The sequence below is a fragment of the Carlito syrichta genome, unplaced genomic scaffold (assembly GCF_000164805.1).
Source record: "Carlito syrichta isolate Samal-C Ts95f unplaced genomic scaffold, Tarsius_syrichta-2.0.1 Scaffold308923, whole genome shotgun sequence".
Classification (NCBI taxonomy): domain Eukaryota; kingdom Metazoa; phylum Chordata; class Mammalia; order Primates; family Tarsiidae; genus Carlito; species Carlito syrichta.
This window is the reverse complement of record NW_007253019.1, coordinates 192,462-216,825: the sequence shown is the minus strand read 5'-3', so window position 1 is coordinate 216,825 and position 24,364 is coordinate 192,462. Positions and strand designations below refer to the sequence as shown.

Sequence of the window (24,364 nt, the reverse complement as noted above, 5' to 3'; positions counted from 1 at the left end):
TGTTTTCTGTGTAATTAAGCATCTTTTAATGTGTTTGTTAGCTGTTAGAATGGCCTCTTTTGGGGTTCTTTTTGGGTTTTGTTCGTACAAGTCTCACTCTGTTGCCCAGGCTAGAGTGCAGCGGCATACTCTCGGCCGCCATAGCCTCCATCCTTCTGTTTCAGCCTCCCAAGTAGCTGGAACTGCGAGCGTGTGTCACTATACCTGGCTAAATTTCTGATTTATTGTGGAGGCGTGGGCTCGGGCATTCTTCTCGCCTCCATCGCCCAAAGTGCTGGGATTACAGGTGTGAGCACGGTGCCCGGCCTGGGTGTGGTTAAGACCCGTGCCCAGTTGGGCTGTCTGCTTATATTACTGCCTTGTATTGACTTCTAGGGATTTTAAAAATAAGTTATAACTGTAAGGTCTTTGTTGGACATAGTCACTGTACATGTCTTCTCCCTGGGCTCTCTTTTCTACACTTTGTGTTGAACATTTAAATTTCCCATTTAGGGCAACCCCCTCAGGTCCCCTCCCACCGTGGAAGCTTTTCTGTCCTCTCAGTAAATCCTGCTTTTAAAAAAAATTCCATTGAAGGGATCTTACTATCCCAATATGATGATGGTTTTCCAGAAGCATTTCCATTTTAACTTTCACATTTGGATCTGTGATGATTTTAGAATTTTATTTTTCTGTTGTGAAGAAGGGTTGCTGTGCTTCTACTTATTTATTTATTTGTTTGTTTATTTATTTGTGTTGGAGTCTCACTGTCACCCAGGCTGGCGTGCAGTGACATGCTCACAGCCACCGTTGGTCTCTGCCTTCCGCCACAGCCTTCCAAGTAGCTGGAACAACAGGCATGCCACCACGCCCGGCTCCTTTTTGTATTTATTGTAGAGATGAGGTCTTGCCAGGTGTCCAGGCTGATATGGAACCCGTGGACTCAGGGAATCCTCTCACCTCGGCCTCCCAGAGTGCTGGGATTTTAGGTATTAGCCACTGCGCCCAGCCTGTTTTTTGCTTCTATTTAGGTTCATTGGTTTCTATTGCTGTGTCTTCCAGTTCGCTGAGTTTTTTTCTTCTAAAATGTTATAATCTGCTTTAATCTTACCTGGTGAAGCTTTCATTTTAGATATTGTATTTTCATTTTTATATGTTCTATTTGGTTCTTTTTTATATGTTCCATTTTTTATTTATTTGTTTATGCTTTGCTTTATATGAGTGAGTGTATCTGGAATCGTTGTTTTGCCTTCATCACGATTCCATCATTTCTCTTACTCTCCATAGTTATGGATCACGTTTTCCTGCTTCTTAGCCTGTCTAGAAATTTTCTCTTGGATGTTATACATTATGAATTTTATATCGTATTACTGAATTCAGCCATCTTTTTTATGTTTGTTTGTTTTTGCTTTGGGGGAATCAGAGTCTCACTCTGTCATCTAGGTTGGAGTGCAGTGGCACAATCACTGCTGGTCTCAGACAATTCTTCTGCCTCAGCCTTCCAAGTAGCTGGGACTATAGGTATGTGCTACCAAACCAGGCTAATTTTTAAAAATGTTTTGTAGAGATGAGGTCTCACCATGTTTTCCAGGCTAGTCTTAATCTTTTGGTCTCCCTACGTGCTGGGATTACAGGCATGAGCCACTACACCCAGCTAACCATCTTTAAAGAATGTTGGACTCTGTGGTGCTAGATAGTGAAGATACTTGTATATCAATCTGATCCTTTTGAGGCTTTTTTGGGGTGAATCTAAAGTAATACTCTAGGGCTAGTTTATGTCTGCTGCTTAGGTATGACTTTTTTGAAATATTTTCTGAATTCTGCAGCTTTTCATTGATGCTTCATTCTGGCAAATTGTAACATGTAGTACTGTGTGGGCCATGAGGATTGTTGAACTTCCTGCTTTCCTGGGCAGTCTGGCCCTGTGAAGTTTTACCCTACACATGCAAAACTGTAGTACTCAACAGTTTTCAGCAGCGGGCAGGTGGGGACCCTGTGCAGATTTCTGGATATTTTTGTTGGGGTAGTTCCATCATTTTTAATACTCTTCCTTGCAGAATACCTCAAACTCATGGAAAATTAATTTTTGTCCTTTAACTCTGGGGACTGCTGTAGTTTACTTGGGCTCCTTCTCCCTGTGCTGTGATCTAGAAAAATGCCTCCAGGTGTCAAGAATGGCATTTCTAGTGCTCATCCTGTTTCTTCCCCCCCCCTCATGGTTCACAGTTGTAACTGTGAACGGCCTGTTGTACCGCCTGTTGGGCAGTTGTTTCATTGTTTTGTCTAGTTTTGTTTGTAGTGGAAGAGCAAGTTCAGCCTCACTTACCCATCATGCCCAGAGTGGGAGTCACCTATGTTTTTACAGAAATGAATTTTCAGAAAGCTTATGGTTTTATGAACAGTAACACTTACCACTCTTCTTTTTTCATTTTTGTTCTTTTTAAAGTATCAAGCAATACTACCCTCTTTATATGCTCTTCGTCGATGGAAAACAGCAACAAGTCAAGAGTGTTCATTTTAATTGTGTTAGCCTCTGCATCCTAGTTTTCTTTAATTATTTTCACTGTTGTAATTATTATGAGAAAAATCACTTTGAGGCTTTTGACTAAGTAAATAGGAACACTATACCGAGTTACTTAGTCTTAGGATGCTTCTTTGGCTACATGTGGTCAACGAAAGCTCCCCAGAAACTGCTTCTGCTCTCTCCCTACCTCTCCTCGTACCTCAAATCTCGATGCCTGCCGGATGCATAGTTGATTGTGAGGGGCAGAAAAATAAGCTCCCCAGTTAGAAGGTGGCTGCAGAGATCTGGGCCCGAGGCAGCAACCACAGGAGAGAGGTAGAGGGGAGGAGCACCAAAGGTGATGAAGGGCTCTTAAAATTATTTTAAATTAATCTAATTATCTGGTTGAGTGAGTGGGAGGGAGGGCATCTGCTGAGATGGTGAAGACTTAGTGAAGAATAACTTTTGAGCAAGACAGTCAGTTGTGTTTGGATATTAGATTTGAGATGCAAAACTACAGCTCTGGGAGGCAGAAGCAAGAGGATCGTTTGAGGCCAGGAGTTTGAGACCAGCCTGGACAACATAGCAAGACCCCATCTCTACAAATAATAATAATTTTAAAAATTAGCTGGGCATTGTGGTCCATGCCTGTAATCCTAGTTGCTGAGGTGAGAGGATTGCTCAAGCCTAGGAGTTCAAGGTTGCAGTTGATACGGATTTTTCAGGGAGCCTGGGCTTGGAGAGTGTCAGCTCAATGGGATGGCCAGCCAAGCCCCAGAGAGGATCTTCTCAAGGGCCTGGTAGCCCCAGAAGTGTTGGGTCTAACGGGCTGGTAAGCCACGCCCTGAGCATGTTGCTGGTTAGGTGGGCTGGCAAACCTAGCCCCCGGAATGTCTCAGCTTCCGAGTCTCGCCTTCTCCCAGTAGCTCTCCTGGTTCAGCTGGTTCTGTCGGCTGGCAAGCCAGCCTCTGGGGTGTACAGCTCTTCGGCTCCAACGATCTTCTGCAGCTCTTCAGGTCGGGGTTCTTGTCTCCTGCCCGGGAGGAATGAGGGACACAGACGGCCGGAAAGCGAGAAAGCAGGAGTTATTGAGAGGATAGAAGAGCTCCCACGGTGGGAAGGGGACCCGACGGGGTTGCTGATTTGGAGCTGAAACCTGGTGCTTATATAGCCCTAAGACTGAGCTGATTGGTTGGCACTAGCTGTCCTGACTGGTCAGTACTAAGGCCTAATTAGCAGCAGGTAGGGGCCTAATGGTGCGCTGATTAGTCAGTACTTGGCAGCAAGCTGATTGGTTGCTTTTTGATCCCAGCAGTGAGTACTTAAGGTCTAGCCTGAGAGGCTAGCTGTGAGCTTGTTTACCAATGTGAGTGTATCAGCCTGAGAGGTCTGCTGTAACTTTGCTACATTGTTACTGGAGGACCCGCCCTGTCTGTCTGCCTAGTCTTTCTCTAGCTATCACCTCTCTTAGGGTGACTATGATCATGTCACTGCACTCTAGCCTGGGAAATAGAGTGAGACCCTGTCTCAAAAAAACAACATAGTAGAGATAGTGGATGTAGCTATTGAACAACTGTAGGTTGCTGTCGTGTGAGCTTATTCAATTGATTTCTTGATGCTAAATGTAAAATTTTACATTTGTATTGTTTTGTTTGTACACTTTTTAGTATGATTTTGTCATAGTAAATCACTTGCATTAACTACGTCTCCCAGATTTTGAATATATTTGAGTAAAATTTGTTTAAATTCATAACAGTGAATTCTGGCATCAATTATCCAATCTTTTAGGTGCAAAGTTTTTCTATAACAAATAAAATGCTTTAAAAATAATTTGTATTTGAAAGCATATGTTGGTACTGAAAGCCCAGAAAGATTTATGATGAAAAAATATGTCCCCTATTTCCCCTGCCTCCTGGTTGTCACTGTATGGTCAAGCAACCTAGCCTTTTCTTTTCCCTGGCATTTGCCTTCTTTTTGCTTAATAATTTTTCACTGTTTCTTGATACATAACTTCTAGATGCTTGTTGACATGGTTTTTGAAGACTTAGAACATCCTCATCTACATATTTGCTTATTCTTATTTTCCTTATGACTATGCTTATATTGTTCACTGTTAAGCCTAATTTGACACTAAATCCACATGTTCTTTCCTATACAAGTCTGTTTTTTCCAAAGTTAATACCTATTTTGTTTGGTCTGTAGACCTACTACTCATTTTACCCTTATGTTCCTGTATTTCTGCCAGGTGCTTGTAAATAATATTTTCCGTATTAGCAAACACAATAGTTTCATTTTAGCTCTTACTAAAAACCTGTTCCATGGCAGCCTTTGGCTTTTTGCTACAATTTGGAGTGGCTGTTTTCTGGTCCTTTTTTCTGTATTAGATTCTTTATTTACTAAGTCCCAAATTGCCTTTAAAATTTTTTAAAAATTCATATTAATAGCTTCCTCAGTAATAGTATATGGACATAAATGTTTAGCTTTCTGCAAAGCCTCAAAATGTCATTTTACTCATATGCAACCTTGCCTTGGTGTCCAGTGGGGATTGGGTCCAGGACCTCCTTTGGATGTCAAAATTCAGGAATACTCAAATCTGTGATATAAAATGAGTAGTATTTGCATATAACCCATGCATATACTCCCTTGTACTGTAAATCTCCTCTAGATTACTTATAATATACAATGTAATGTAAATGCTATATATATGTTATACTGTATTGTTCAGGGAATAATGACAAGAAAAAGTCTGAATGTATTGAAAGTACATTCAGTACAGAAGCAACTTTTTTCCTGAATATTTTTCAATCCATTATTGGTTGAATCCATGGATGTCGACCCCATGGATTTGGAGACCGACTGTACTTGATTGGTAACTTGGGTAGGTGTAGAACTATATGTTGAAACAATTTTCACTCTGAGTTTTGAAGACGCTGTGTATTTGTGTTCTAGATTTCAACAGTATTTCATTTTTATTTTGGGATAAAAATCCAGTATAGGTGACATTTTTTCTCTGTGGAAGTTTTTAAGGATGTTTTCTTTCTTCTCGGGGTTTGTTACTTTACTGTGATGTGTCATTGTGTGGGTCTTTTATTCCATTTATTTTGCATGTTCTTGTTTGGTTCTTTCAGCTTTTTTTTTTTTTGAGGTGGAGTCTCACTCTGTCACCCAGACTGGAGTGCAGTGGCCGCTCCCGGCCACCGCAGTCTCGACCTGCTGGGCTCCGGTGTTCCTTCCACCTCGGCCTTCCAAGTAACTGGAACTACAGGCGTGCGCTACCACGCCTGGCTAATTTTGGTTTATTGTAGAGATGAGGTCTCGCCAAGTTGCCCAGGCGGGTCTCGAACCTGTGGGGCTCAGGCAGTCCACTCACCTCAGCCTCCCAAAGGCTCGGGAGCCACCGAGCCCGGCTTTGGTTCTTTCAGCTTTAAAGCCTCTTTCCTTCAGTGAAAATATGTTATTTAAAAATATAATTTCTATACCTTTTATGTTTCTGTTTTCACTGTCTGCATCATTCAATTGTTGGAACTTTTGGAATGAGCTTATGCTTTTCTTATTTGTTTTAATCTATATTATGTCCCTTCTTCTTGTTTTTACTTTCTGTATTTGGACCTTTGTATTTTTTTGTGTGTGTGGCATTTTAGTGGTATTTAAAAGAACGTGGAAGTAATATTATGTTATAATGTAACAGAATTAAAAATTTAGCATTGAATTGAAAGTTGTTGACATTTCTTGCTAAATTCAAGATTTTCTTTTTTGTTTTGACAGAGATGTTATGAACATAAACAGTATAGAAATGGATTAAAATTCTGTAAACAAATCCTCTCTAATCCCAAATTTGCAGAGCATGGAGGTAAGTGCAAGAAGATAAGACTTAATTCTTACTTGTCTAGCTTCTTTTATTGGGCTGTATTAGACCTGGCTTCCTTAACCTGATTTCCAGAGAGAATAGACACTCTTGTCTTTGACTCCTGTGAGAAGATTAAACTTAATACTGCTTCTTGTTTTTAATGTCAAGAAAATCATAGCTCATCCTACTAGAGTTCTGATTTATTCTTATTTTGAATATTAGCTCTGTAGGAAAAGCAGAAGACCCTAACGAGGCAGAATGCTTACTTAAGTACAGTTCTGTTATAAGAAAAATTTACTTATGAACTTTGGTTGAGCTAGAATAATTTTATACTTTACAATATCCCTATTCAGAGAGAGACTACTTGGTCCTTTGCTCATGAACTGACATCTTTTTAAATTTTTCAAGACAGAGTCACATTTGAGATGTGATTTGTCTTTTGTGATGCTCTGAGAGTTTACTAACTTTTGCCTCTGTGAAATGTGTGTAGAGCAAGGGAACAGTATGTGACTGAACTTGTGAGAAGGCAAAGGAGAAAGCCTTGCACACCTAATTTGTATAGAGTTGAGAAGTATGACTCTTTAGTAACGAATTTGATAATGTGCTGTTAGTATTGAAGGGGACGGTAATAATTTTCTATTCGCTTTCTTGTGTTTTTATGCCTATATTTTCACTTTTTTTTTTTTTTTTTTTCTGAGTCGGAGTCTCACTGTGTTGCTCAGGCTGGAGTGCAGTGGCACACTCATGGCCACCACAGCCTCGACCTGCTGGGCTCAGGCCATCCTTCCACCTCATCCTTCCAAGTATTTGGAACTACAGGCATGCGCCATCACCCCCAGCTAATTTTTCTTGATTTATTGTAGAGGTCTCACCAAGTTGCCTGGGCTGGCCTCAAACCCCTGGGCTCAGGCAGTGCTCTCACCTTGGCCTCCCAAAGTGCTGGGATTATAGGTGTGAGCCTCCCCGCCCAGCCTACTTTTCACTTTCACTGCATTTTACTTTATACTTTCCCTGTAATTGTTTGGCGATGGAAAGCGATGGAGGTAAAAGTACCTGAATTTCTCTCTTTTTCTTTGTTTCTTTTTGCTGACCAGCCAGCTACGGCCATTAGGTTGTTTTTATATTCATTTCTAAAGTAGGCATACTGGTAATGTGACTTTTAGTAATGTAATCATAGGGTTTTAGTACAGAAAAGTACCAAATCTCATTCTAAAACATGGTTTTCCCCATATTCTTTCACTGTTTCTAAAATGAGGCTTTCCCTCAAATTGTAACATATCGGAAATCAGGTTGCTTATAAAGTGCTGATTTCATTGAAAGTATTTTTATTTTATTTATTTATTTATTTTTTGAGTTGGAGTCTCACTGTGTCTCCCAGGCTAGAGGGCAGTGGCATGCTCATGGCCACTCTAACATTGACCTGCTGGGCACCAGTGATCCTTCCGCCTCAGCCTTCCAAGTAGCTGGAACTACAGGCATGTGCTACCACACTCAGCTAATTTTTATTTTTTTAATTTATTTTAGAGATGAGGTCTCACCATGTTGCCTGGGCTGATCTCAAACCCCTTGGGCTCAAGCAGTCCTCTTGCCTCGGCCTCCCAAAGTGCTGGGATTACAGGCTTGAGGCACCACACCTGGTCTGAAAGTGTTTTTAAACAGTACATTTTGATTCTTCCTTAGGATTATAGTTTTAATCTTTAACTTTATGCTTAATTGTTCTGTAAATTCTGAATTTTGGTCCCAAAAGTTAGGCAAATAAATCATAATGAGTATTTTTTATTCCTTTATACTTCATAAGGTACACAAAATTAGAAATATTTATTCTTCTTTTCGGAAGACTTAATATTTCCCTTAACTTTGTCTTCTAATCTGTTGGTTACTGATGACAAATTTCTGACATCTTCTTTTACTTGTATATTTAATAGTAACCCCAAATATCAGCAATGTAGGAAATTTGTGTGTATGTTTAAATACTGAAGAGTGAATTTAGCCTTTACATAACTATGTTCACAAAAATAAAATTTGTTTTCAGATAAAGTTTTTCGTATTTTAATGAAGTAGTTATGTTGGAATTCCTCTGAAGAATAGTTGTAGTTATTGTGTATTGTCAGTATGTGAATTACCTTTCTTGTCAAATATGCATGCATTTTGTATCTTTTTATCTTAAAGAAATATAGGAGAGCCTCCTTCTGAGAATAGAGTCTTAAAATCTGTTTATTTGGTTTGCCAGTTAAAGAAATTTTTTTTTTAATCTGCCTGGAAAATATCTCAATAATCTGAAATTTTAAAATCTTAAAACAGCATAGCCTTTGTATTAGAGATTATGGTTACCTTTTGCTGTTATTTGTTTTTAATGTTTAATTTCTTTTTTGTTCCTTTTCTTTTTCTTTGTTTTTCAAAATAGAAACCCTGGCTATGAAAGGATTAACCTTGAATTGTTTGGGGAAAAAGGAAGAAGCTTATGAATTGGTCCGGAGAGGTTTGAGAAATGACTTGAAGAGTCATGTGTGTATCCTTCTGGAGACGTGTTGAAGGACTGAGGGGGCTGTTTTGAACTAAGGCAGCAATTTGAGAGTCAGAACTTTAGATCCCTCTTATCATGCAGCCCCAGAGGAAATTATTCTTTCTTAAGTAGAATAACAGCTGCCGGGTGCAGTAGCTCACGTCTGTAATCCCAGCACTTAGGGAGGCTGAGGCAAGAGGATTGCCAGATTCATGGGTTCGAGACCAGCCTGGGCTACTTGGTGAGACCTCGTCTCTACAGTAAATCAAAGAAATAGCTGGTTGTGGTGGCATGTGCCTGTGGTTCCAGCTACTTGAAAGGCTGAGGTAGAAGGATAGCCTGAGTCCAGCAGGTCCAGGCTGTGGTGACCGTGAGCGTGCCACTGCACCCCAGCCTGGGTGACTCCAACTCCAATAATAGAGTAACAGCAACTGCCTTCATTCAGGGAACATTTTTATATATCTACCATATTTTAACATTATTTTTATCTCACAGATAAATGGGACTTGGCTTTAGGATATCTATGAAAACTTTTCCCACCCTTGAAAGGGAGCATTGCTAAGTTCTGAATATCTGTGCCCTCCTCTTCACTGTATTGAACCTAATCACTGGTGTGATGGTTGAGGTGGTGTCTCTTTGGGAGATGGTTAGGCCATGAGGATGGGGCCTTCCTGAATGAGCTGAGTGTAGAAAAAGACCCACGGGAGTCCATTTTCTCTTCAGCTGTGAGTGGACACAGCTGGACGGTGCTATCTAAAGCAGAAGGCAAGCCCTTACCAATACTGAGTCTCCTGGTGCCTAGATCTTTATAGCCTCTAGATCCAACAGTAAATGTCTCTTCTTTGTGAATTACCCAGTGTAAGGCATTCTGTTAAGGCAGCCTGAATGGACTGAGACAGGCATGTGGATTTCCTCATGATCATAACTTCAGAGAAGGCTATATAATGAAGACTGTTAGGAAGGCACTATAATATACTTGCAAAGAGCACAGGCTTTTAGAGTATAGGCTTGGGGTAACTTCAGTTAGGTTCAAAATCCAGCTCTGCTTCTTTCTTTTTTTTTTGAGTTGGAGTCTCACTCTGTCGCCCAGACTGGAGTGCAGTGGCCGCTCCCAGCCACCGCATCCTCGACCTGCTGGGCTCCAGTGATCCTTCCCCCTCAGCCTTCCAAGTAGCGGGAACTACAGGTGTGCACTACCACGCCCAGCTAATGCTTCTTTCTAACTATGTGATCTTAGTGCTTAATCTCCCCGTGTGTAAAATGGGGGTAATCATCCCCACTGCATTGTGGTGGCATAAAGATTTAATGATGAAATGTATAACGTAGTCCCTGATATTGCTAAGTACCATATTAGAGAATTTTTATTATGAAAAGAGGGTGGGAGCAGGTAGAAATGTCTAAGGAAAGTTAGAAAAATTGTGGGTTATTTTTTTAAAATAATCTTTAATAAATCCTTCTCTACCTACTTTGCGGGCTAGCACAATTTTACATGCTGGAACCTTAGAGAATTTCCAAGTGATTACCAGGCCCCTGACATAGTACAGACGAAAAGATACAGATTTTACTCTCAAGGAACTTAATATAGTAAAGGAAATAGAGAACACTTTTGAGTATTACAGAAAATGTTATGGCTTGTTCAAAGTAATTGTCACTAACCCAGTAAAGCAGAGCGTGAATTGAAAAATGACACATCGACTAGAAAGGTAAGCAAGGGCTTAATAATAAAACTGTTGTAAATATCTTTCCATCATTTTTAATGGCTGTATAGCACTCTACTATATGTATTTACTATAATTTATTTAATTGGGCTTCTCTTGATGGACATTTTTCTTTATGTTTTTGGCATTGTGTAGCTCCTTGAGGATAGGATTTTGAGGAGGTGAAGATCAGAGGCAGTTTAATGGTTATTGTAATGCTTGAGAGGTGAAGTCTTGAAATCTGAGGTCTTAGTGATAGACATGGTAGGGAATAGAAGGGTGGGTCCTGGGAGCCAGATTCTAAAGGATTGTGTTTATTAGGTTATACACCCATGCTCCAAACAGCTCAGAGGATTTGGTCAATCTTCACTTTGTCATTTACAGTATTATTACTATTAGTATCATTATTATTACTTTGAGCTGGCGTCCTGTTGTCACCTGGGCTGGGGTGCAGTGGCACAAGTATGGCTCACCACATCCTTGACCTCCTTGACTCAGGTGATCCTTCCTACTCTCGAGAGGCTGGGAATACGGCATGTGCCACCACGCCTGGCTTGTTTTCTTATTTGTATTTGTGTTTTATTTTTAGCTATGTTGCCCAGGCTGGTCTTGAAACGCCTGGGTTCAAGCAGTCCTCCTGCCTCGGCCTCCTGAAGTGCTGGGGTTCCAGGCGTGAGCCACAGCGTCAGGCCCCCGTCCTTTATATCATGAAAACAAAGATTATTTTTCAAATAAAACATATCATTGCATGTGTATTTTTACTTGCATATGCTATCTTAGACATTCTGTGTTTTATTGACTCTTGTTATTGAGGATCTGTGGCCTAGATGTTAGACTGAAATTTAACAATTGTAAGTTTTGTGGATAGGAATGCGATTTTTTTTCTTTTGATTCTATGTGTTTTAGAAAGATTACTTTGGTAGGGGAGAATAAAAGAGATTGAGAGTAGGTGGATTGGGTGACCATTGCAGTCATCAGATCTAAGTGAAAAGGACCGGTATTGGGGAAGTGGGATATGTTACCCTTTATAGCAACTTTTTTCAGTGGACTGTAATTTTGCTTACTTATCTGTCCTTTACTAGACTTTAAGTTCTTTGATTGTAGACGACAGTTTTGATCACCTGTGCCCTAAGCATTAAGGATTTAAAATAATGATTTTTTAAGTAATTGTGACTGAGTTTTGGGAAATGAGTTGTACTGCACTAAGGGCTGTCCTAAGGACCTTGCTAGTAGCTAAAGAAAAGAAAATCTGCATGATTTTATATAATTATACTCTATTCCTTCTTTTTTCTTTTAATAATAAAGGTGATTCCTTACATTTATTGACTTTGTGTCAGCCACTGAGGACTTTAAATATGTTGTCTTATTTAGTTGTCACTAATACAATTTGCTGTATAGACTATTTCTATATACCTTTTATAAATGAGGAAATTTACTGCGACTAACTTGTCCAGCTTACAGCACTGATAAGGCAGGCTAGACCTAATTTCCACTGCTTCCAAAAACTCTGCTCTTTTCCACAGTATTAAACTGCCTGTATCTTTGAATTCCTCTCCATTTCCCTCTTTCATTTCTTAAAGCTTGTAATTTTATAAATTACTTTAGTTCTCCAAGTTTCTTGGGGAGTAGTATTTCTAAACTTGTAGGTTGTATCCTTAACTAAACTCTTTAGGTTGGCACGTGTATGGCCTTCTGCAGAGGTCAGACAAGAAGTATGATGAAGCCATTAAGTGTTACAGAAATGCACTGAAGTGGGATAAAGACAATCTTCAAATCTTAAGGGACCTTTCCTTACTACAGATTCAAATGCGGGATCTTGAGGGTTACAGGGTAAGTACAATAGAGAATTGTCCTGTTCTTGGGGGCAGTTATATTTAGAACTTTAAGTACTTGATGAAAAACATTTTAATTTCATTTTGAAAAGAATTTAATAGAATGATTTTTTTTCTCCTACCATAGTAGTTGTGTTTATGATTGGAATAATCAGACCTTTAAAATAAGTTATTTGTCAGACTCGGTGACTCAACCTGTAATCCCATGCCTTGGGAGGCTGAGGTGAGTGGATGGCCTGAGCCTGCGGGTTTGAGACCCACCTGGGCAACTTGGCGAGACCTCATCTCTACAATAAATCAAAAAATTCAGCCGGGCGTGGTAGCGCATGCCTGTAGTTCCAGCTACTTGGAAGGCTGAGCAGAAGTATCGCTGGAGCCCAGCAGGTCGAGGCTGTGGTGGCCGGGAGCGGCCACTGCACTCCAGTCTGGGTGACGGAGTGAGGCTCCAAATAAATATATGAATGAATGAATGAATAAAATTTTACAGTGTCATAGTCCCGGCTTACTGTACAAGTTTGATTTAATCAATTCAACAAAAATTAGCATTCTTCTCAAATAGTGTCTTTGTCTGATATTAGTATGCACTGGTAATCTTCACCTCTCACATTTTCCTGGGAACCAAATCTTTTTTTTTTTTTTACATGACTGACACTGATACATTTTTGTAGCTTCAGTTTTAACTTTTAAATCAGTTTTGGATCTGTTCAGTTCCTCTTTCTCCCCTCCTCCCCTCTCTTTTTATGGTAGTATCTGCTGAATTGTTTTTATTCATGTATATTTTAACTCAGTAGTTGGGTACTTATTTATTTATTTATTTTTGAGTTGGAGTCTCACTCTGTCGCCCAGACTGGAGTGCAGTGGCCGCTCCCTGCCACGGCAGCCTCAACCTGCTGGGCTCTGGCGATCCTTCCGCCTCAGCCTTCCAAGTAGCCAGAATTATAGGCATGCGCTTCCACGCCCGGCTGATTTTTTGATTTATTGTAGAGATGAGGTCTCGCTGCCCAGGCGGGTCTCGAACCCGCGGGCTCAGGCAATCCACTCACCTCAGCCTCCCAAAGGCGCGGGATTACAGGCTGAGCCACCGAGCCCGGCTAGGGCACTTACTTTTTAAAGATTCTTTGAATAATTTGTTTTCATTGTACTATCTTTTCTATGCTGTCTCATGGAGTAAGCAGATCAGGAAATAAAGAAGGGCATCTGGTCTTAACTTTAAAAAAAAACTAACATTAACATGAACTGTTAATTGTGCTTCTTTTTTATTTTTATATTTTTTTATTCTTTTTTTGAGTTGGAGTCCCACTCTGTAACCCAGACTGGAGTGCAGTGGCCACTCCCGACCACCGCAGCCTCGACCTGCTGGGCTTCGGCGATCCTTCCACCTCAGCCTTCCAAGTAGCTGGAACTACAGGCGCACACTACCACTCCCGGCTAGTTTTTGATTTATTGTAGAGACGAGGTCTCACAAAGTTGCCCAGACGGGTCTTGAACCCGTGGTCTCAGGCAATCCACTCACCTCAGCCTCCCAAAGCACAGGATTACAGGCTGAGCCACCAAGTCCGACTTAATTGTGCTTCTTGACAAATATTTCTTTACTTCTACAAAGCTACACGATAAGGATATTTGAGACTATTTTTCTATTGTACCCAGCATTGTGGTACAAAATGCTTTGTGTTGTGGCACAAATCAGTATGATCTTTTAAAGGAGTGTTTGCTTTAACTAGCCTAAGAAACACTGGGTTTTTTTTCTTTTAAAGGAAACGAGATATCAGTTACTTCAGCTTCGACCTGCACAAAGAGCGTCATGGATTGGTTATGCTATTGCTTACCATTTATTAGAAGATTATGAAATGGCAGCAAAGATTTTAGAAGAATTTAGGAAAACACAACAGGTAATAACTAGAAACCAGCTTACTAGGTCTGATTGTAAGTATAACTAAAAGAACGAAGTGTACAGAGTCTGACTGTTAATTTTGAAATAGTTTCAAACTTACAGAAAAAGTGCAAGAATAGTACAAAGAACTCCACAGATGAGTTCATTCATATGAACTCATTGGCAGATTTACTTTGACATCTTTGCTTCGGAGTGTATCAGACTCACTCGGTGATCTAGCACAGAAACCAAGAACTGAGTACCACCTGTTCTCATAAGTGGTCCCTGATTACCTGTCATAATACTATAAAAAAGGGATTGGCAGTAGCAGAACTCTGCCAGGGGCGGGACCATTATACCAGTAAGGCTGCCTGATCCTAATCCAGGTGAAGTGGGGTCCAGTGGGAGGCCCGAAACTTTGCCTGTACCTAAGCCACTTATGTACCCAATCCTGACTTGGATCCCACAACTTTAAAATAAATGAATAAATAAATGCGCTTAAAGGAAAAAAACAAAATAAAATCTCTGCGCCTATTTATCTCTGCATTTAAATTTTCTCCTTTAGACATTTGAGAGTAATTGCAAGACATACTATTTTACCCCTGAATGCTATATGTGTATTTTCTAAAAATAACTCTATAGATTATTCTGTATGTGTAAATTATAAAAATTAGGACATTCAGCACTGATAGACTTAAATTATCCAGTCCACAGCCTGTGTTCAAAATTTACTAATTGTCCCAGTGATATCCTTTCTAAGCAGTGTTGTTTCCATCCAGGTTCCAATTTAGAATCATACTTTGCACTTAGTTATTTCTCTTTCATCTCCTTTAATCTGAAACAATTTGAAACCCTTCCTTTGTATTTCATGACATGCATCTTTTGGAACAGGGATGTGCTTTTGTAGAATGTCCCTCACTTTGGAAACGTCTGATGTTTCCTCATTATTAGATACAGTTTTGACAGGAAACCATAGAAGTGATGTTGGCTCCTTCTCGATTCGTCCCATCAAGAGGTAGTGCTGTCTCTTCTGTGTGGCTACTTAGTTAAGATGGTATTTGTGACTGTAAATTTATTTTTGTCTCTTTGTAGTAAATATGCAGTTTGAAACTGTGAATGGCCTGTTCCTCATTAAACATTCATCACTTAGTGTGAGCATTCATTGATTATGATTCTTGCCTGAGCCAGCTATTACTATGATAGCTGCATAGTGGTTGATTCTCTATCATTCCTTCCAGATTGATGTTTTGGCATTCTACTGTTCAGTAAGAGCTTTCTCCTTTCCCCCATATTTATCATATGCTAGGACTTATGGATTAGTTTATTATGCTACTATTGGCATTTAGTTACTTAGTTGCTCCATAGACAGATCCTTAGAAATTTTTTAAAATTAACTTTATCAACCAGATGTTATCCGTTGACTTCTTATGTTTTTGAATGTTATTTATAATTTTCTGATATGAAAATAAAATTCTTATTGTTAGTATTCCTTATATCCATATACAGACATCCCCTGATAAGGTGGATTATGAATATAGTGAACTACTTTTATATCAGAACCAAGTTCTTCGGGAAGCAGGTCTCTATAGAGAAGCCTTGGAGCATCTTTGTACCTATGAAAAGCAGATTTGTGATAAACTTGCTGTAGAAGAAACCAAAGGTATTTTTAAAACAATGTCATTTATTCTAATATTTAATTATGATGTAGAACAAGGTTGAAAAATCATCTAGTTGCTGCTGACGATTGTATGTAATTCAGCTTTTTGATGATAGAAAGTATTTCTAAATTATGTATTTAGAATAATTTGTAATGTGAGAAAACATACATTTAAACAACATTGCTTATGTAGGAGAAAATAAATTGTGAACAATAAAAATAGTTGAATGAAATGACTCAATATAACATTCCTTCCTTAAATATGGTATCTGCTGGGTGTAGTGGCTCACAGCTGTAATTCCAGTACTTTGGGAAGGTGGAGGTGAGAGGATTGCCTGAGCCCAGAGTTGAAGGCCAGCCTGGACAACTTGGCGAGACCTCGTCTCTACAATAAATCAAAAAAATTAGCTGGGTATGATAGTACACACCTGTAGTTACAGCTACTTGGAAGGCTGAGGCAGAAAAATCACCTGAGCCCAGCAGGTCAAGGCTATGGTGGTGGTGAGCAGCGTGCCACTGCCCTCCAGCCTAAGTAACAAAGTGAGACTCCAACTCAAAAAATAAGTAAATACAATACAGTATCTTTATATTTAAAATTTTATACGGTTTGATTAAAACACAAGAGGCAGTTACTTAGTTTTCTAAGACAGGATTAAATATCTTAGACAATTTTTTGGCAAACTATAGTGTATGTACAGTATGCCAGATTTCTTTATTGCTAGTGATATATATTGATAAATCAGTCTTCTCTAAGATACATAGAGGATATTTCTGAGGGTCTTTATACTTAGTCTGAATGTCTTTGAGGACTTAGAAAGAATATGAATTCTGGGTGGAAAGGAGCCCAGAAATTGGGTTCTGTGTGTAGATATCCTGTGCTGCATTTGTTAGAGGGCTGAAGGAGGAGTCTCAACAGTTTGAGAAGCTAAGAAATAGATTTTAGAAAATGAAAAAAGAATAAGTAATTGAGAAGACAAGTGATTTTTAAAAATTGCCCTCTGAGATGCTGCTTTGTGCCTGCTAGTCTAGGGAACTAAAGCTTGCTGGTTTCAAATTCCTTTATCTCAGCCAGGCATGGAGGTACACACAGCACTTTGGGAGGCCGAGGTGGGAGGATTGCTTGAGCCCACGAGTTCAAGACCAGCCTAAACAGCATAGCAAAACCTTGTGTGTACAAAAACATTTTAAAAATTAGCTACGCGTGGTGGCACGTGCCTGTAGTCCCAGCTACTTAGTTGCCTGAGGTGGGAGGATCACTTGAGCCTAGGGAAATCAAGGCTGCAGTGAGCCGTGATCATGTCACTGTACTTGAGCCTGGGCAACACAGTGAGATCCTGGCTCAAAAACAAACAAACAAACAAAAAAACCAAAAACTCTTTTGGCTCACCATGAATTTGAACTCTGGAAAAGTAGTATGTATCTGTGTGCATAGTGCAGCCATTATTTGCCAGATGAACTTTCATCACAGGATAATGCTACTTGCAAGAAAAACTAGAAGTCTAAGTCTCCTAGAGCAAGTTCAGCGAGCTCAGTTGTGAGCTGTAGATCCTGGATAGCCCTTTTCATTCGAAATAGTCTTCCTTTAGTAGTGTTAGTTTCTAAATGGGGAGATTTCTGACTTAATGGAAAGAATTCTGGAAAAAACTAGTTTGGGTTCCTTTATTGACAACTAAGTGACTGTATGACCAGGGCAAGGCTTGAGCCTTAAATTTCTTTGTGACAGATGACAAATTATTTCATTTGATCTCCTCATTGATTAATGAGGAAGAATGTCAGTTAGGTCACGTTAGATAAGGGCTCAGAATTAACTAAAGGATTTTTAGCAGTTTGGAAGTCATTGGTGGCCTGTTTTTTAACAGCAGCACTTTCTGAGCCTTTGGAAGAAGTGTGGGAAAAGCCCATTGACATGAGATTGGGAATAGAGGAGCTGTAGATGGGAAGTGCAGAGGACTCATCAAGGAGCTTTGCTTTAAAGAAAATAAGTGGGTTGGTGGTAGATGAAATGGGAGGCAGACCTAAAAGACTGGGGATTTTTTAGTCGGGGTCTCTCTCTGTCGCCCAGGATGGAGTGCAGTGGTATGATCACAGATCACTGCAACCTCGACCTCCTGGGCTCAGGTAGTCCTTCCACCCCAGCCTCCTGAGTAGCTGGGACTACAGGTGTGCACCACCACCCCCAACTAATTTTCTTTTATTTTTGACATTTTGTAGAGACAGGGTCTTGCTATGTTGCCTAGACTGAAAAGAAGGGTTTTGGTTTTTTTTTTTTCTATTTTTAGTAGCATGTGTTTCTTCTGCTTGGGAGTGATCCATAGAGATGGGCTGTTTGTTACCGTAGAGAGGATGTAATCTAGTGGATACATTGAAGGATTATTCTTGGCTAAGAACATGAATAGTTCATCAACAGTAACAAGAGGTGGTATAGTATGTGGGCAAGTAAGTGTGTAGATGTAATGGATATTTGGGAGTTCTCTCTCTTTTTTTTTTTTTTTTTTGAGTTGGAGTCTTACTGTCACCAAGGCTGGAGTGCATCAGCCTCAACCTGCTGTACTCAGACAATCCTTCCACCTCAGCCTTCCAGGTAGCTGGAACCACAGGCAAACACCATCATGCCCGGCTAATTTTTTGACTTACTGTAGAGACGAGGTCTCGCCAAGTTGCCCAGGCTGGTCTTGAACTCCTGGACTCAGGCAATCCTCTCACCCCTACCTCCCAAAGTGCTGGGATTACAGGTGTGAGCCACCACACCAGGCTGGGAGTTCTCTTCTAATTGCTTCTATTTTCTACATGAAATAAGAAACAAGGCCATCAGCTCATTTCACCAAATATGTGTTAAATGTCTACTTTGAGTTATGTGTTCAGGGAAGGGTATATAAGAAGATAAATGAGGACCAGGGGTGGAACCAGGCTTTGGGAATTCTAGCAGGCTTTGAAAATTCAAGGCAGTGTACCGGTGGGAGTAGTTTGAGAGAAGATGAGATAGTCAGGATCACTTGGGAACATCTGTGAGTGGTTGAATAGGTATAGTTCGGCAGAATGTTGTGTTGGTAATTCTTACCACCAGTTGTTTTCACATAGAAAAGATGGGAGCAGATTAAGGGAAGGAAACGAGGATAGGTGTAGTATAGGGGAATAAGTTGCAGGTTATTTTTATTTTCCTTAGAGGTGAAGTCTTACTATGTTGCCCAGGGTGGACTCGAGCTCCTGGGCTCGAGCAGTTCTCCCCCAAACCCGCCTTCAACCTTCCAGCACAGGCACGCAACACCGTGCCCAGCTACAGGTTGTTTTCAGTGTTTTCCCTGTTGTTGGCTTTTTGTTAGCGTAGTGTAGAGCAGGCGTTGTCAACCTTGGTACTGTTGACATTTGGGGCCTGAGTTGTTGAGGGTGGAGCTCTCTTCGTGCATTGTAGGCTGTTCGGCAGCATTCCTAGTACCAATAACGCCTGCCACACCACTGTGACAACCACAGTGTCTTTGAATATTGCTGGATGTCGCTTGGGCAGTAAAAGTGCCTCTGGTTGAGAATCACCGGGACACGTGTTCCGGATGTGAGCTCTTTCAGCTCAATTGTTGGCTTCAAATCCGAACTCCAACTCTCTGAAAGAAAGACCCTTCCTTAGGAAATTTACTTAAGTTCTCTGTTTTTAAATGATGAAAATAATAGAGACCTGTCTCTTAGAGTTCTGAGAAGTGAGTTAGTTAATATATGTGAAACGTTTAAAAGTCACCGGCACATGGTAAGTCCTCAATACTGTTCATTTTTGTTGTCAGATGAAAACACAGGGTGCAACAGAGAGTGCAGAGTGCAAGGGTAAATTTAAGTTGTGCTTTGAAAATTAAGACCTTTGATGAAGGCAAACATGTTAAGGATATGGAAAAGGAATCCTGGGTAGTGTTTGAAGCTAATATGGCTTTGGAATTCATATAAGAGGGGACCCAAAAAACCCCAGAATTTTTAAATAATTGTGTATCGTATATTTAAACTTGTCACCTTCAAGTACTCTCCATTTGATGCAGAGACACCTTTTCTACTTGTCAAAATAGTTTTTGAACTCATCAATTTTTATGCCTTTGAGTACTTTTGCCATTTCTGTTTCACCTTTTCCACATTGGGAAAATGTTTCCCTTTGAGGACTTTTTTCACCCCAGGATACAAAAAAGATAAAGTCGCTCAGGGCAAGATCAGGTGGGGCATGGGGGTAATGCCGTTTTTAATCAAAATCTGCTGAATGTTCAGTGCGGTGTAGGCAGACGTGGGTGGCTTGTTCATATAAACACCATCATGAAATGGGCAAAAGGCATTGAAAGAATCTTCAAAATTCACCAAAGGCAAATGCATCCTCTCACGACAACTCTAGCTGGTACGTTGATCCCGATGAGTTCCTGGAACACTCACCCAGCACAGGAAGCCAGTACTGCAAGGAGCCCACCCTTCAAAAAATAATTCCGTTTTTTGAGGGAGGGGTCCCCTCTCATATTTCTAGTGAGCCCAGTGTTTCTCTGTTCCTCTGACCTGTTTTCTTCCGTGAGAAAGTGTGGAGCAGATAAACAATTGGAGGTGATCCAGGCTTTAAGTTGGTAGGGTAACAAGGGAGCCTAGATTTTGAGACTGATTTTGATACTTGGGCCTGCCAAGGTCATTCAGGGATGTAATTGGTCTTGCAGTCCCGGGGAGGCAGACAGTGAGCCTACAAGTTGCTGATAGGCCTGAAGAAAAAAAAGAGAATGGTTTTCTCTGAGGTTAAATGGTAGGATTAGTGAGCAAGAAGAAAAGACAGCCAAGGTTAAAGGAGGATGGAGGTATTAAAAGGCAAAGATTAGGTCACTTTTAATGTGGCCAGATTGTGGGCTGCTACAGCAGAATTGTTTTATGGTTGATTAAGGGTTCTTAAGGTTAGCTTATTGAATTGGGTCATTAATTTAGATGTTGAAGTTGTTCATAAGACATCAGAAGTAACTGAGGAGTAGATGGTGGCTTAGTGACTGTATAGTCAGTGTGGGAAAATGGCCTGAAGTTGGACCAATTCCCTGAATAAGTCGAGGATGTGGAAAGGATGGCATTTCTAAATAATGTGAACCTCCAAAAAGAGGGGACAGTAAACAAAATGGTGAATGACCTTCCTAAGGGAATTGGGAACCCAGAAGCATTCCAGATCTATCTACTTCTTAGTACTGATTTATAATGGAGAACATCTGAGGAAAAGTTAAAATTATAATTGGAAAGCTTTTCTCAGATATTTAGTTAATTTTTGTTTTGTTTTGTTTTTTACTCAGGGGAACTTCTGTTGCAACTATGTCGCTTGGAAGATGCTGCAGATGTTTATAGAGGATTGCAAGAGAGAAATCCTGAAAACTGGGCCTATTACAAAGGCTTGGAAAAAGCACTCAAGCCAGGTAGTGTTGTTTGAAATTTACTTTTGAAGTTTTATTTGCTTGTTTTGTTAATACACATTTAACTCATTGAAAAGCACTAGACCCGCGCCTTTGGGAGGCTGAGGTAAGTGGATTGCCTGAGCCCGCGGGTTCGAAACCCGCCTGGGCAACTTGGCGAGACCTCATCTACAATAAATCAAAAAATGAGCTGGGCGTGGGAGTGCGCGCCTGTAGTTCCAGCTACTCGGAAGACTGAGGCGGAAGGATTGCCGGAGCCCAGCAGGTCGAGGCTGCGGTGGCCGGGAGTGGCCACTGCACTCCAGTCTGGGTGACGGAGTAAGACTCCAACTCAAAAAAAAAAACACTAGAAAAAATGGTGGTTAAGAATCGGCTTCAACTCTAATACAAAAGTTCATTTGCAAACTTCTGTTTACTATGACTGAGCATGTTCTGAAGTCTCTCTTCTACAGATTCGTAAAAATGGTTGAGAAAAGAACTTTAGAAACAAACTTAGAAAAAATTCACAAACTCATAGTACTATCAGAAGCATAAAGGGGAAATTTGCACCAACAGAAATGGAGCTATTTCCCTAAAGGAAAGAAGCTGTGGCCACAGCAGTGTGACCCGCCAGGTCACAGGAAAGTAGCCAGGCTGAACGCACAACACTTTTCCTTTGTGGGAAGAGGGCTTCAAGTTCCATCGTTCCAACTTGGGTCCAGAGACTCTTTTGCACTCCCCACCTCCCAGTCCCATCACCTTCTCCCATAAATAAGGCCTGCTTGTGGGAAGAGGCCCAGAAACAAAATGGCAGGAGCTCAGCAGAGATGATTTGATTTGTTTCCTTCAAGGCTGTTAGTGAGCCATTGATATATACAAGAGAAACCTCTTGCTGCAGATTACTCTGTAACAAAGATTCTCAGACAATCTCAGGAGCGCCAGCAAGAAATGGTTATCACCACTGTCTGTGAAAGGAATCTAAGATGAATTAGAGGGACTTGCAGCCATGAAACATGAACAGTTACCACAAGTATCAATTGGGATTCTGGGAAATGAAAAATCTGCTTATTGAAATAAACATTTTATTGTGTTTATTTATTTTTTTGAGTTGGAGTCTTACTCTGTCACCCAGACTGGAGTGCAGTGGCAAGATCACGCTCACCGCAGCCTTGACCTCCTGGGCGCAGGCATTCCTTCTACCTCAGCCTCCTGAGTAGCTGGGACCACAGAGGCACACCACCACACCTGGCTGGTTTTTTTGTAGAGACATGATCTTGCTAGTTTCCCATGCTGGTTTCACTCCTGGGCTCAAGCAGTCCTCTCACTCAGCCTCCCAAAGTGCTGGGATTACAGGTGTGAACCCCTGTGCCCAGCTGAGATAAAAATTTTAGTTGACTGAATAGAAGAGAGGCCACAGCTGAGGAAAAATTAATGTAGTGGAAGGTTAGACTGAAGAAAGTGCTCAACGTTAGTACTGAGTAAAAGAGAAAATATGAAAGAAACGGAAAACTGGAAAATAGGAATATATTCTAAAACTCTAAAATAAATTGGAGGGAGAAGCTAAAGAGAACTGTAGGAGAAGCAGCACATGGAAACAGATGACAATGACATTTTCAGAACTCAGTAAAGGAGTAGCTGAAGTAGCACTGGCTCCTGAAAGTTGTGGATTTGATATGCATTTAAACTATGAAAAATGTTGAAAAGAAATATCCTAAAATGATTGTTGACATGCTTCATTGATAAGATTATACATAATTTTTTGTTCTCATCTTCAAATTTTCTTCTTAATGTAATTTTTATATACTTTGAGAAATTTGTAATTTGCCAGGAAAATATATAATTTATAATTAAATATAAAAATTTTTTCTTTGTCTGCAGCTAATATGTTAGAACGGCTAAAAATTTATGAGGAGGCCTGGACTAAATATCCCAGGGGACTGGTGCCAAGAAGGCTGCCATTAAACTTTTTATCTGGTGAGTGGAAACAATTGCAAAGGAATGAAAAGACCGTTTTTCCTTTCTTGGTTGTAAGTATGAGTTTGTGTTTTTAGCTTAAGACGTATATAATTAGAGTTGCCTAAGGATTCTAGTCAGTGTCAGTCAGTGAATAGTTGGTAAATGTAAACCAACAGGATTTTTCTCTTCCAAGGTGAGAAGTTTAAAGAATGCCTGGATAAGTTCCTAAGGATGAATTTCAGCAAGGGATGCCCACCTGTCTTCAATACTTTGAGATCATTATACAAAGATAAAGAAAAGGTAAGTATGAGACAGCGTTTTTGTTTGGCTATCATTCCTGTGCTCAGTTTTGGAAGGGTTGATTGTTGATGATCTGAACACAGTAGTACTTGTCTTGTGAATTTGGTACCAGCTTTCCTGGCCTGCACTTTAAATACTCCTAATTCCTCTTTTTTCCTTTTCAATCTCTTTTCCTCTTTAGCCCAGTAACTTAGTGCTTGTTGTTTTTTGGGTTTTGTTTTTGCTGTCTACCTTGAATTAGTTTAGGCTATGAAAAGTTGATAGGGTAATGATTCTTCAGCGTTTTCTGTAATCCCTGTTCATGGATAGAAGCCATAAGTGATTTCTTTTTTTTTTTTAACTTAAGTTTTATCTTAGTGATCTTTCTCTCCTTTTTTATTTGGTAGAAAAAAGTTCTGTCAGAAGAGTTTGTTGTCCTAGTAAGTCAGCTTACTTTTTCAGCTGTGTTATAATATCCAAAGTACTTGTTTAGAGGGTATTTTAATCCTTTTTTTTTTTTTTTCCTTTTGAGTCAGTCTCTGTCGTCCAGGCTGTATTGCAGTGGCATGCTCATGGTCACTGCAACCTCGACATGCTGGGCTCAGGTGATCTTTCCCCCTCAGTTTTTCAGTTAGCTGGAACCACAGGCACACGTCACCTCATCCAGCTAATTTTTTGATTTATTATGCAGACAAGATCTCACCAAGTTTCTCAGGCTGGTCTCAAACCCCTGAGCTCAGGCAGTCCTCTTGCTGCCACCTCACAAAGTGCTGGGATTATAGCTGTGAGCCACTGCGCCTGGCTTAATCTTAATTTAGATTATTTTGCTTATAAATACAGTGTCATCAAGACATGTTGGTTGGATTTTTAAA

At 40.3% G+C, this 24,364-nt stretch overlaps 1 protein-coding gene across 2 annotated transcripts in view; it reads left to right on the top strand.

Moving 5' to 3' along the window:
• Positions 1–6,252: 6,252 nt before the first annotated feature.
• NAA15 (N(alpha)-acetyltransferase 15, NatA auxiliary subunit) overlaps positions 6,253–24,364 on the top strand; it is a 50,763-nt gene continuing 32,651 nt past the window's right edge. For both annotated transcript variants that reach the window (XM_021716790.1, XM_008066441.1), the window contains exons 1-8: positions 6,253–6,332; positions 8,734–8,838; positions 12,202–12,359; positions 14,116–14,250; positions 15,738–15,891; positions 21,162–21,281; positions 23,136–23,231; positions 23,407–23,513. In XM_021716790.1, coding sequence (XP_021572465.1) covers positions 8,745–8,838; positions 12,202–12,359; positions 14,116–14,250; positions 15,738–15,891; positions 21,162–21,281; positions 23,136–23,231; positions 23,407–23,513 — 864 coding nt within the window. In that variant the 5' untranslated portion in view covers positions 6,253–6,332; positions 8,734–8,744. The remainder of the gene's footprint in view (positions 6,333–8,733; positions 8,839–12,201; positions 12,360–14,115; positions 14,251–15,737; positions 15,892–21,161; positions 21,282–23,135; positions 23,232–23,406; positions 23,514–24,364) is intronic.